This window comes from Hevea brasiliensis, chromosome 16 (assembly GCF_030052815.1).
Source record: "Hevea brasiliensis isolate MT/VB/25A 57/8 chromosome 16, ASM3005281v1, whole genome shotgun sequence".
NCBI lineage: Eukaryota > Viridiplantae > Streptophyta > Magnoliopsida > Malpighiales > Euphorbiaceae > Hevea > Hevea brasiliensis.
The window spans coordinates 60,607,234-60,620,192 of NC_079508.1; the positions used below are offsets into that span (position 1 = coordinate 60,607,234).

Here is a 12,959-nt window from a genome sequence, read left to right on the forward strand (position 1 = left end):
AATAAAAATTACTCAAAGCGAGTGGATGTTTTTGGACTCTGATGATTAAATGTAGAGGGATAAGAGGAGAAAAATATATGTACTTGTATATTTATCATATATTATCTATTTTTTTCAACATTCTATACCTGCAAATGAAACGCCACAAATGATGACATAAGTATATACTAATAATTCATATATTTCATTAATAAGTAGTTTGATCAATAGCGTGAAACTCATCTCCATATGAATTTTACTTATTGGTTTGAAATTCAAAGTTATCCTTATTAAGAGGATTTTATCTAAATAATACTCCGATCCAAATGTGGCACACTGCATCGCTAAATAGAAAATACATGCATATATATTTGTGTGCATATATATTCGTGCATATAAGTCTGACATGAGTTTACTCATTTTTTTTTAATTAAATTTTATTTAAAATTTTATAATTTTAAAAATAACTCTAATACTACTGAAATAAAATTCATTGATAAGTTTGTTGGCTGGCTCATTTTATTTGCAAGAAATTTTTTTCTTATTATTTTCTAATTTTAATATGAACAGTTTCTACGAGCTTAATATAGTATAAATCCTTGCCAGATTATGGACTCCACTTCCATTACTCACATGCTGAACCTAAAGAAATTTCAGACTATATACACCTACTTTTATAATACTCATAAAATCTAACTGAAATTTACCCCACATGAGTTGATAGAGACCAGACAATCACCAGCACAATTGATGCTGACAAAAATGATCCATGGTATAGGAATCCCTATGGAAATGTTGGTCTTCATAACTTAGACTACGAGAACTTTAACTTGAACCTTAGTTAAAATTCTTTCCGACTTTAAGATAGTGAAACTCAACTGGTTCAAATCATTGGATGTGATTACCTGTATCCGTTTGTGAAACGATCTTATATTGGATGTTGCTTCCTGTGTTTGTTTGTGAAATTATTTGTACTATAAAGCTAATGTGTTGTCTTCCGTTTTTAAAGATGTTTGTATTATAAAAAGCAAAGTATTTATCTTTAGTGTCAAATAATGGATATACTGGTTCACTTGAATTATGTAATGAGTCTGTTCACTCTCCACATCTATATAAGGATAGGATTTGTATCAATCTTCCTCGTGATGAAATAATAAATCTCTAATGGCTTTCTAAATTCTCTATTGAAAATAAAAACTCTATTTTATTCATATATTCCTCTGTCAAGGCATAAATATGCTTTACACTTGTCTATTTGAGAGGAATCTCTATGCATCAAAAAAATGCTAATTCAATGTTCATTTGCTATGATTCTTCTAATCTAATTCTATATAACAAAACAAAATTCTACTAATTTAGTTCTGTATAACAATATAAAAAGTAACTTCTTGAAACTTGTTTTGTTTGACCAAATTGGCTAAATGTTATATCAGCACCGCATTAGTATTGTCAGTCATGTTTAGTAAACCCTATATGACATAGTATAATTTTTTTAATTTTTGTTTTAGCTATAATTTCTTATTAAAATATGCACAAAGCAAACTTTGACAGTCACTTTTATAGAAGAATTAGAGTATTAGACATTAAAATTGAAACACTCTCACTATAAAACAATTCAAGGAAATAAAAAGAAAAATAAGAAAGATGATAAATGGTTACTCAATTTGAAGAGGGAAGACAATGACAAATTTGTTCTACCTCCCAAGCTTAGCGGTGATAAAGGAAATGAAACTGAAATGAGTGAGGGGAAAAACACCGTTCTGCTTTGGAAATGACTAAAGAAAAATGTGAAATACTTTATAAAGTAGTTTTGTGGGAATGAGGGACAACAACAAATAAGCCTTGATCTTCAATCAACTCACCATTCTAACAACACAAAGCAGCAACTCAACTCCCAAAACCAGAAATTGAATTTCTTTCAAACATGATAGCTGCTGCATTCGCAATACTGTACATCTCATATTGGGAAATGAAATCAAGTTTCAAGGTAAGTTACATGTTTCCCAAAGATGGATTCTTTTCATGTCAACAGATTTAACTAATTTCTTCAATCAAAATTCAATATTTTTCCTAACTCAAGTCTTCTCGTTCTGATCTTTTTCTTGCAAACATTTATAGAAGTTAAAAACTCCATGTACCTATAATGAACTACAGACAATAATGGATTCCCCCCTAATGCCACTGCTGCTGCTCATATATCTGCACATATGCCTCAGATAGTGCAACCATTTGGGGAAGAGTTTCAGAAACATGCAGATCCTGCATCTCATACCTGGAAAACACACAATATGAAAATGTCACACCATATAGTTATTAAATATTAATTAAATTCAAATCCATATAAAATCAATTAGGAACGGGAATACCATAGCTCCTCTGATTTCCGCTGCACAAAAACTCTATAGAATCCTTCCTTGGGTTTTCCATCATGAACAATATTGGCAATCAAATCATACTTGGAACGCAATTTCTCATTCTCTTTAGGCATTGGCAAAGGCATATAATCCTTCAGTTCCAAGTTCTTCACAGGAAAGTTGACTGTAATATTAACATCAATTAGCACTGCCTCATGCCCAACCAAGCCAAGGTACTTTTTTGTCCGTGTCGCTAGATTCACAATACAAATGCCAAATAAAGCTCACCTAAGGTTGGATTTTTCTCAATAAAAAAGTTGTTCTTTTTGAACCGCTGCATATGGAGTATCAAATACTGTGGCAATCTAGTGACTCGATATTTCATCCGGGCTACACAAGGGCGGACAACTTCAGTCACCATCGCACCATCAAATTTCTTCAGTATATTGAACAGAGGAACCTAAAATAAGAGAACAGGTAAAATCAGTTCCCCCCATCCCATAGGGGAAAAAACAATAAAAATATGCACCAGCAGAATAAGTCATAGATTGGAAACACACAACTCATAAATTCATACAAAAATTTAATAACAATCAACTTGCAACAACATTCCAACATAGAATTTTTCCAAAAATCAAACTTATGGACTACTAAGGGCCACTTTAATAGACCAAAACCTCTACGTTGCAAGTGCCAATGATGCAAATCAAAGTTCTCAAGGATTTTCAAATAATACCAAGAAAGATGGACAGCAATATGTTATCATTATTTTCAAACTAATACAGAATGCAACAAGTACCTGGGGTATTATATTCTTTTCCATCACATCTTTAAATAGAGGCGGTGGTGGCAAATCTAGTCCAAGCATCAAGAATGGCATTCTAGATGTTTCTGTGACAACATCATGATGTTCATTCCCACCATCAGTATTTTTTGGAATGCCATTCTGGGCATCACCATTTTCCTTCTTATCAGCTATAACTTTGCTAGGAATCTCTTTTACAACTTCTAGCTCCCCCTGTCATGTGTCAGATAAGCATAACTGAGGTAAATAAATATTATGAGAATTTTTTTTTGGAAGATAAAAAGAAAGAAAACAACCTGAAAGCACTCATAAATGATGCTGTTATTTTTCTTAGAAGTTCTAAGATCTGCATGTAGTGTATTAAGAAGCCATGCCATGAACTCCACAGGATCAGACTGTTGCCCTATGCGAAACCGTTTTTTACTGGCTTTCATAACTGCTTGGAGAAATTCATGCGGGCTCACCTGCAAATACAAAAAATTATATGAATTCAAGAATAAAAAATTATATGAATTCAAGAATAACAACTTGAATCACAATATCTCAAAAATACTAAACCTGTCCTTTAAAGTTCCTAGCATGCCATATCTTCCGCGTGAGTTCTCCAAAACGATGAACAAGAGAAGATCTGCAATGCTGATAATTTTCAGGGATAAGGAAGAAATTTCTTAAGGGTGTAACTCTCATTAGAGACTGAATAGTGACATTGACAAAATCAGTCTCTTTAATGTTATTCAGGCCCACCTGTAGATTTCCAAAATCAAGGAACAAATTTAACACTGTTCAACTGCCAGAAATGGCATGCATCTTACTACATATCCAAGTTTGACATAGGCAATAACTCAGCAACGATCATATGATGAATCAGTGTTGAAAGCATACCATTCCAGGAAGATAATCAGACCCATCAAGTGCCCTGGACCATTGTCTATTTTTGTCAAGTTGCTCAACCTGATCCCTAGTAAACCTGCATAAAGAGATACCCTAAACATTGGCAACACAGTGCTACTAAGTTCTTTAACATACCTGGTAACATTCAATGGAAATTCAATAGATAACATGTCAGCTATGAAGCACATCACCTACACCAATGATTATTTAACTAGTTAATCAGGAAGTCGAAAAGAGAGTGACTAAATAAGCATTGTGCCACCAAAAATCAGTATATATGGACATTTTACATTTTTTCCCTTTTAGTTGGATGCAATGGCCAGCTCTGGTCCTCATTTGGCTACCAGTGCCAGGAAAAAATTATCATCCATGACTAAACATAATCCACAAGAACATATATATATATATATATATATAGAGAGAGAGAGAGAGAGAGAGAGAGAGAGAGAGAGAGAGAGAGAGACCTTGGGTTCAGAACATGCCGTATGTCATCTAGTGATGGGTCAATAATTTCATATCCATCAGGAAGGCAGTAAACTTTCTCAGTCTGAAGATTAATGTAGACATGGTGTCCAGCTTCAAGGCTATGAGTATATGCATGGGATTTCTTCCCTCTCCCTTGGTAATATTTCCCACAAACCAAACACGCATACACATTCAGGTTTGACAAAGAGACAGAGCAAAATTTCTCGAAATCAAAATCCAACACCTAAAACCAAATTGCATTAAAGAAGCCCCAAAACAAAACATGTACCTACACAAACATATGTATAACTGCATAAAAACGAAAATCACATATTATCAGAAAAAAATAAATAGTTTACCTGACGATTCACTGTATCAAGATAGGGGCAATCTTCACGAGGCTCAATTTGACTCCTCCGGATCTCTTGATTGGACCCTTGTCCATCATCATCATCATCATCATCATCATCTTCTTCTAGACCTTGATAGCCATTGCCTGCTACATTTTGTCCACATTCACCTGGTCTATTATGGTTATTGTATTCTCTTCTTTCATCGTCTTCATCATCATTGTAGGGCACAAGTGGGTTATCAATGATTTGTGGAGAAGGAAATACAGAAGGAGAGTTGTGTTCAACCAATCTTCGCCGCTTTGGGGAACCTTTCTTGCTCTCCATAGTATTATCTTCTCTTCTTGTTTTGTTTTCTTTATTATATCACAAAGTGGCTAATTATAGGGAAACTGAAACTTTTGAAAACTAAAGTTCACAAATAAATTATTATAATCTGATAAGTCATAACATAGTTAAGGCGTCTTCTATAGTTATTTTGATTTTAACTTGCTTTGATTATACTTTTTATATTATATATTACACTATTGAATTGAATTTTAACAATTCATCTAATGGTAGTTATTGACAGAGTATGATTTACTTCCTAAAAATCAAAGTTATCATAGAAACTCCCCACAGTTAAAGAGGTATCCACATAAATTGTTCCCACTACATACACATGCCAAACCTGATAAAAATTAATCCTTTGCGGCAAGGAATTGCATTGAATAGGGTACTAGAAGAATTACTCTACCCAAACAGAAACATCCCTACTGCCTGTAACGGTCCAAACCCAATTAAATACCCGCCTACTACCTAAACCCACCAAAATCCGTTCTTTTAAAAAAAAAAAAAAAAACAGAAATTTTAATAAAGACTGCATGAATAATTCACTACAAACACCATTCCATTTCTAAACTATAATTACACTATAAAACGTATTAGCTCATCAAATAAACTATAAAAGAACTTCATACAACAATCCATCCATTTGAAACATAGTTACATTATAGACAGACAGTAATGATCAACCAAATGATTACCTCATATTGACATTAGCACTAAGGGTTACAGCCTCTGGCCACCTAAAGATTGTTAGTCACGCGCTATAGGTTCCCTCAGAAACCTCACTACACAGCCACAAGTTTCAAATTGAAATAAAGTTTAGAGAGAAAAAAAAAAGAGAGAGAGAGAGAGTCGAACCAGTGGAAAAGCACCATCGTCGTGTGAACAACCGTCTATGGAGTGACCGTGAAGAGAGTGACAATGGCAGCAGAGGAAGAGTGATTCATTAGACGAGATAGGTGAAGGAAGGAGATAAGAAGAGGGGCAGCAGCAGCAACAAATGAGGGGCGAAGCGTCGAGGATCTTCGACGAAAGAAAATGTTGAGGATGATGTAACCCTCAGCCCAAAAAAGGGCACGGTTTTGGGGATTTTTTTTGGAAGGTAAAAATTTATTAATAGCCTTAAACAGGCAGATTTGGAAAAGTTACTTCGAGATTCAAGTCTATTTGTTTTTACTGTTAGATATAATTAATAATTAGTTATTATTATTAATTAATAATAAATAATTATTATTTTATAATAAATATTTAATAAAATTATATTTAATTATTATTGTTAAGATATGAAATGATTAATAAGAGTGTATATTATATAATTTATTTTAATATTAAAAAATATAAAATTATTATATTATATTATTTATTTTATTATTAAAATGAAAAAAATTAAATTATTTTAAAAATATAAATAAAATAATAAAGTAATTATTATCGTAAAGAAAAATCTTATAATTAATTTTAAGTTTTTAGATATAAATAAATATTTTATATTTTATATTATTAATAAAAAAATATTTTAACAAAATTGAAATGTATCAATTAAAATATTAAAATTATAAATAAAAAATATAAAAATATTAATAATATTAAAATAAAGCTGATACAAACTGCACTTGATGGATATCATATTAGTTACTAATTAGCTATTAATTTTATTTTTTAAAGTTTATCAAACACTCTAATTTTTCTATTTATGTATCTATTAGTTATCAATTACACTCAACGAGTGAACCAAACACTTTCCTTATAGATTTTAGATGGACATTAAATAGGTCAATTAATATATTTGATAGATTTAAAAAATTATTAATCACAATTCATATGAGCTCTATTTTTAAAGTTATTTTTATTTATATTATATTATTTTTTATATTATTTAAAAAATAATATTATTAATTTTTTATTTATAATTTTAACACTTTAATTAATGTATTATGATTTTATTAAAATATTTTTTATTAATTATATAATACAAAATATTTATTTGTTATAAAAATATTTTTTTAATTTAAAATTTTATAATTATATATTTATTTTAATAATAAAAAAATTATATAATATATATTTTTATAAATAATAATAATTAAATATAATTTTATTAAATGCTTAATATAAATTAATTATTATAGATTACTCAACGTCAGCTAACAATTACCAATAAACAAAACATGCCCTCGTTCTCTAACTCCAAGTTATGAAGGATATTCCGTTTTGGAAAAGTTACTATTTGACCCTAAAGTCAAAGTTCATTTGAGTCCTTTAAAATTTTTTTATCCAACCAAGCCCTTAAATTAAAAATTAAATGACAAACTACACAAAAAATGCAGTCAATTATTTTTGGCAGACCAGGAGGAAAGTAAACGTAGACAAAGCTATATACCCCGACCCTACCATGAGTAAGATAATTTAGGATCTTCGAAGGAGTGCGAAGCCTATGCGTCCTCACTAAAAATGATAAAACTTCATTAGCAAAGTTTTCTTTTTTAGAAATTTCATTAGCATTTTATTCTTGGTAGAATTCAAGCACACAGTGTTTAAAGATAAAATTCAATATTTTAATAAAATTATAATAATTTTATCAAGATCACTCATTTTATATAAGCATTAAACACATATACTTCATTATTGATATAAATCTCGAAAGTACTAAATATACGTATTTCACAATTAATATAAAATCTTGAAAAATCAGGCTGTGCAGAAATTAGCAAGTTAACCTACACAAAAATTGACCTCCATGAGCACAAGCCTCTCAATCTCGTAAGAGCATTCTTCTAATCTGTTGAATAAGAAAGCGAATGCTGCCAAAAGATTCTTTGGACCTTGAAACAAATTGGATCGCACAACTGATTATCACACTCAAGTCTTCAACCCTTCAAGTACAGCTCATGATTAAAAAAAATCATTTTATTTTTATGATTAAATTTTACTGGAAAAAAATAATGGGCCGTTCTGTTCATGTTTGCACAAGTATGAAGATGTAGTTTATTTCCCCTTTTTTGTGCGACAACATGTATGTGCTTACAGTTTGTCGTGTTTACACAGTTTGGCACCTTAGCTCGCATGCTTCAGGCTGATCCACCTCCAAAAGCTGTTAAAGTTACTATGTCAAGGAGGGTTCCTTTGGTTGGGGATGAGCTAATTGCTTATGAAGAAGAGCAAAAGAGATTGAAAAAGGAGGAAGAACTGAAAGCTAGTATGATCAAAGAGGAAGAATTAAAAGCATTTTATGGGCCTGATAGCAATATAAGTGATCCAATGGTCATTGATGCTAGTAGCACTCATGCTTCACTAGAACGTATTCTTCTTCCAGTTTCTGATAAACCATCACTTCCATTTTCTTTGTTGTCTATCATTTGAAACAATATCTTTACGGTATCTTTGTATCATATTTATATCATTCATCTAGTGCACTACTAAATGATTATACCATGCAGCAGTTGGCTCACATGGGACTGGATACCGGGACATATCAATTGATGGATTTGTTCCTCCACACACCAGTGTAGCACCCATGTTTCCATTCTGTGAAAATACAACTGAATGGGACGATTTTGGTGAAGTCATAAATCCTGATGACTATGTAATTAAGGATGATGACATGGACCGGGCAGCTATGCATGTAAGTTGTCTGTCTGAAGCATCTTATTCCTTGATTTTATATTTGTGCTTCCTGTCAGCAACTTTTGTCATTAACTATTTCATTTTTTTGCATTTGATTTGTCTGTTCATGTGGCGGTTTAGCTTTATATATATTTATATAGATCATAAGCATAACTGAATATTTGATGAAATGAGAATCTAAACTGGACTAATCCACCAATCACAAGGAGTCTGTTCTGTTTGAGTGCTGGATTACTTGTGAAGAAGTGAGAAGGAACAATCACGATTTTATATATAGTACAGGTCCTAAATTGTGAAGAAAATTAACATAGATGCATAATTCTTCAAATCAATTATCAAATAACAGACTGAAATTCTGCTTGTAAAGTTTGTTCTTGTTTATTGGCTCAACTTACCCATTGGATTTTCTATTTGAAAAGGATAACTCTCTTTTGCTTCCCTATTTTGCTATATGTCTTGAGTAGACAATCTTATAATGCACTGAACTCAAGTTGTTCCCAAGTTGACTTCCGTCTTCTTAACTGCTGTGATCATATGAATAGTGTTATTATATTATCTAAATGTTAATCTTTCATGTCAGGTGGGAGGAGGTATTGATGGAAAACTTGATGAAGGATCTGCCAGTTTAATACTCGATACAAAGCCTTCAAAAGTTTTGTCCAATGAATTGACTGTAAGTTTGCCTTCAGCCAATTTGTTACAAAAAATGGATATGGGTACCTGAGTATTATCTTCCAAATATGATAAAAAAAAATGATTGGGAAATTGCATGTATCCTTCCTTGACTGAACATGGGCTCATGTCGCATGTAATGCCAGATAAAGTGGGAACATTTTTAGATATCAAACCTTCTAATGACTCAAAACTTTGGCTATTATCACAATATTTTGTTTTCTCCGGAGATTTAGATTAAGTTTGATATATTAGGATTGCACTTCTAAGAATTCCACTTGGATTTTGCCTGCCTTTATTTGTTGTTCTACCACGAAACATGAAGTGGCTGGCAGGCTTGAGTTCTGGATATCGAACTTTATTCTTGATGCAACATCCTTTTGCATCATTTCAAGTTTGAACAAGTCATATATGTCATCAGTTTTGCAGTTGACTGAATCTTTATCCCACAATGGTGATCAGGTTCCAGTGAAGTGTTCACTGATATACATGGTCTATGAGGGTCGGTCTGATGGACGCTCAATTAAATCAATTCTTGCCCATGTGGCTCCTCTGAAGCTTGTAAGAATTTTTTTATGCTTATGAATGTAATGGATATTATCTTCTTTTATCTATTTACCAACTGTGGATATATTCCTTGAAGATAGTATATCTTTGGGAGCATGTTTTTATGATGACCAGGCTTTTGCTTGGCTATTTTGAACTTGTAACGACTTGCTCATAGATGGCACAATATCCAAGTGGCCATGCATTTGTAGCCATGGAATGCCATAAGAAGAGAATATACTATCCTGTGCCTTGAGAAATTTCTCACCTTATTCATCCTTTTTGGTGATTGTCTATCATCTTTGAAATGCCCTCAGTGGGTTGTGCATCCTCTTTCTTCTCATTTAGATGAAGATCTCTCATGATCCAATTGTTACCATAATAATTTTCCTTTGGGAAAAAGCAAAGCACCTCAATGTGATAGCAGAGGTTCTTTCAAACAAATAATTAACCATGTGGTCTGTATTTTGCTTCTTGCAGGTTTTGGTGCATGGATCAGCTGAGTCCACAGAACATCTGAAACAAGACTGCTTAAAACATGTCTGCCTCAAGTTTATGCTCCCCAAATTGAAGAGAATATTGATGTTACCTCTGATTTGTGTGCTTACAAGGTATTCTGCCAGAAAACATTGATTTCCTTGTGAGTCCATAATTTTAAGAGAGATCTGGATTAATTTTCTTCCCATTTGATGATATAAAGGTACAACTTTCTGAGAAGCTGATGAGTAACATGCTCTTTAAAAAGGTATCATCTTGAGTGCACGAACACTTATGATGTTCAGCAATGCATGTTGATTGTGTACCGTTGTTCCTCATTTCTGAATTTGCAATTTCAGTTGGGAGATTATGAAATAGCTTGGGTTGATGCTGAGTTAGGGAAAACAGAGAGTGGCACGTTGTCTTTATTACCCATCTCAACTTCAGCCCCGCTACATAAATCCGTCCTTGTTGGTGATTTAAAAATGGCAGATTTTAAACAGTTCCTTGCTAGCAAGGGCGTCCAGGTACTTGTCTACTCTTCCTATTCCTTTTCAACATAAATTAGTGTAAGCATTTAGTTTGGTATGGTGAGATGGGCTGTCTTTGCTCCCAAATAATCTAAACACCTTGTACTTGTAACATGATATTTTCAGGTCGAATTTGCTGGCGGAGCATTACGATGTGGTGAGTATGTTACCCTTCGCAAAATTGGGAATGTAAGCCAGAAGGTGAGGTCTATGTTACTCTTCATTGATTTTTGTCCTATAATTTTTTTGGCAGGTGAAGATGAAAAGTGAGCCTTTTTTTTTTTTTAATTTGTTAGTCTCCTTGTTAGTTTGACGATTTGCCTTTCTATCATGGGTTTGGGATACGCTTTCGGCTCTCCGTTGCATCTATCTTTTTCCTCATGGGATTCATCTTCTTATCCTCTTCACATCTTTCTTCTTCATAGGGCGGTGGTTCTGGCACTCAGCAAATCGTCATTGAAGGACCCTTATGCGAAGATTATTATAAGATTCGGGAGTATCTCTATTCACAATTTTATTTGCTTTAAATATATCTGTGACCGTGTGTAAGTTGCTTCAATGCATAATGCTAGTCAATTTTAATTTCAGGATAAATTATAAAATTTCTGATGATTCGAAATGAATCACATTTTAACGTAGTGACTTCAGGTGAAAATGTTAAATTCAAATTCAGGCAATGAAACGCACCTAACGTTTTTTTTCATCCTTCCTTTATCATGGACAAATGAAATTACACAGTAAAATGAGACATAATTATTCTCCTTCCAAGATGCACTTTAATTCCTTAACGCATTAATCAATGAAAATCGAGTTTCTTTGAGAATTAAATAGGGGCAAATATAGAGAAAACTGCAAATATTGATGGATGCTTCATTATTAGGAAGTCACTTTCCATGTGCATTGATGTCTGTGCCATAAATCCAAATTCCAACCACAAACACCCTCACGGGTTCCTCGACCCCCAACTCTCTCTATCATTATGCAAAACTCAAGCCATTTATAACGGTAGAAATCTTACCAATTAATTTAACCTTTCTTTAAGGTTAAAAATTATTTTTTTTTTAAATAATTAAATTATCCCCAATTTTTCATTTTATGTTTAAAAACTCTAGTTCGTTAATTAAAATATTATATAATTGTTCTTCAATTTAGCTTTAAATAGTGTAATTTTTTTAATTTTCCAAATAAAGTTACCTTTTTTACTAAAAAAAAAAGGAAAAAGTGAAGGATAAAGATATTATTATATTTAAGAAATTTAAAACGCTTTTACAAAATATGACGATTTCTTTGTACTTTTACCCTTTTTAATATATATGTTTTTTTTTTTTTTTTATATAGATATATGTTGATTTCTTATATTTCTTTTGTCAAAATATGTTTCAATTTTCAATACATAACAAGCATTGTGATGGTTCCATATTTCTATCAACTTACTTTTAAATTTTAGTAATTTTTAATATTATCATTCCCCATGTAAAGCAAGATTTAAACTGCTCTGAAAACAAATTGAGATTTTTTATTTAACTCAAAACAAAATTAGCATAAATATGGAAAACATAGTAATTGGCCTCAGGCTGTCCATGAATAAATAATAAATATTGACCAGATCCAGCCAATACTAATAATAATAAACGTTGATGAATCAATTTTATTGGTAGTTAGTAATTTGGTTCATCCATTAGTTTCTCTCTATATATATATTAAAAGTAGAGTAGTAATTTTAAAAAAATATCACGTGACAATTTTTTAAAAAATTGTATCATATATCACATTTCTTTAATTAATTTCTTTTATATTTTTTTATAATAATTATTAATTAATTTTTTTATTTTTCATTTAATTATTAATATTATTTATAATTATATCTTAATATTTATAATTTAAATTATTATTTTATTTAAAATATAATTTTTAAAAATTAAAATATGTTATGATTAAA

General features: G+C 31.5%; 1 protein-coding gene and 1 pseudogene across 6 annotated transcripts; one reads left to right on the forward strand and one right to left on the reverse strand.

Moving 5' to 3' along the window:
• Nucleotides 1-1,866: 1,866 nt before the first annotated feature.
• LOC110666915 (uncharacterized) lies at nucleotides 1,867-6,257 on the reverse strand. 6 transcript variants are annotated; one of them, XM_021827580.2, is made up of 11 exons: nucleotides 6,030-6,257; nucleotides 5,870-5,956; nucleotides 4,854-5,200; nucleotides 4,494-4,738; nucleotides 4,021-4,105; nucleotides 3,697-3,882; nucleotides 3,435-3,602; nucleotides 3,133-3,351; nucleotides 2,622-2,793; nucleotides 2,346-2,517; nucleotides 1,867-2,251 (listed from the first exon to the last, which is right to left on the reverse strand). In XM_021827580.2, the coding sequence occupies exons 3-11, from the start codon at nucleotides 5,169-5,171 to the stop codon at nucleotides 2,152-2,154; spliced, it is 1,665 nt and encodes a 554-aa protein (XP_021683272.2). In that variant the 5' UTR covers nucleotides 5,172-5,200; nucleotides 5,870-5,956; nucleotides 6,030-6,257; the 3' UTR covers nucleotides 1,867-2,151. The 6 variants fall into 6 exon arrangements, with proteins under 6 accessions (XP_021683272.2, XP_057993674.1, XP_021683273.2 ...); XM_058137691.1 differs by lacking the exon at nucleotides 5,870-5,956 and having other exon boundaries at nucleotides 3,697-3,774; XM_021827581.2 differs by lacking the exon at nucleotides 5,870-5,956.
• A 1,914-nt stretch (nucleotides 6,258-8,171) lies between these two features.
• On the forward strand, nucleotides 8,172-11,723 carry LOC110666914 (cleavage and polyadenylation specificity factor subunit 2-like; annotated as a pseudogene).
• The last annotated feature ends 1,236 nt before the right edge of the window (nucleotides 11,724-12,959 follow it).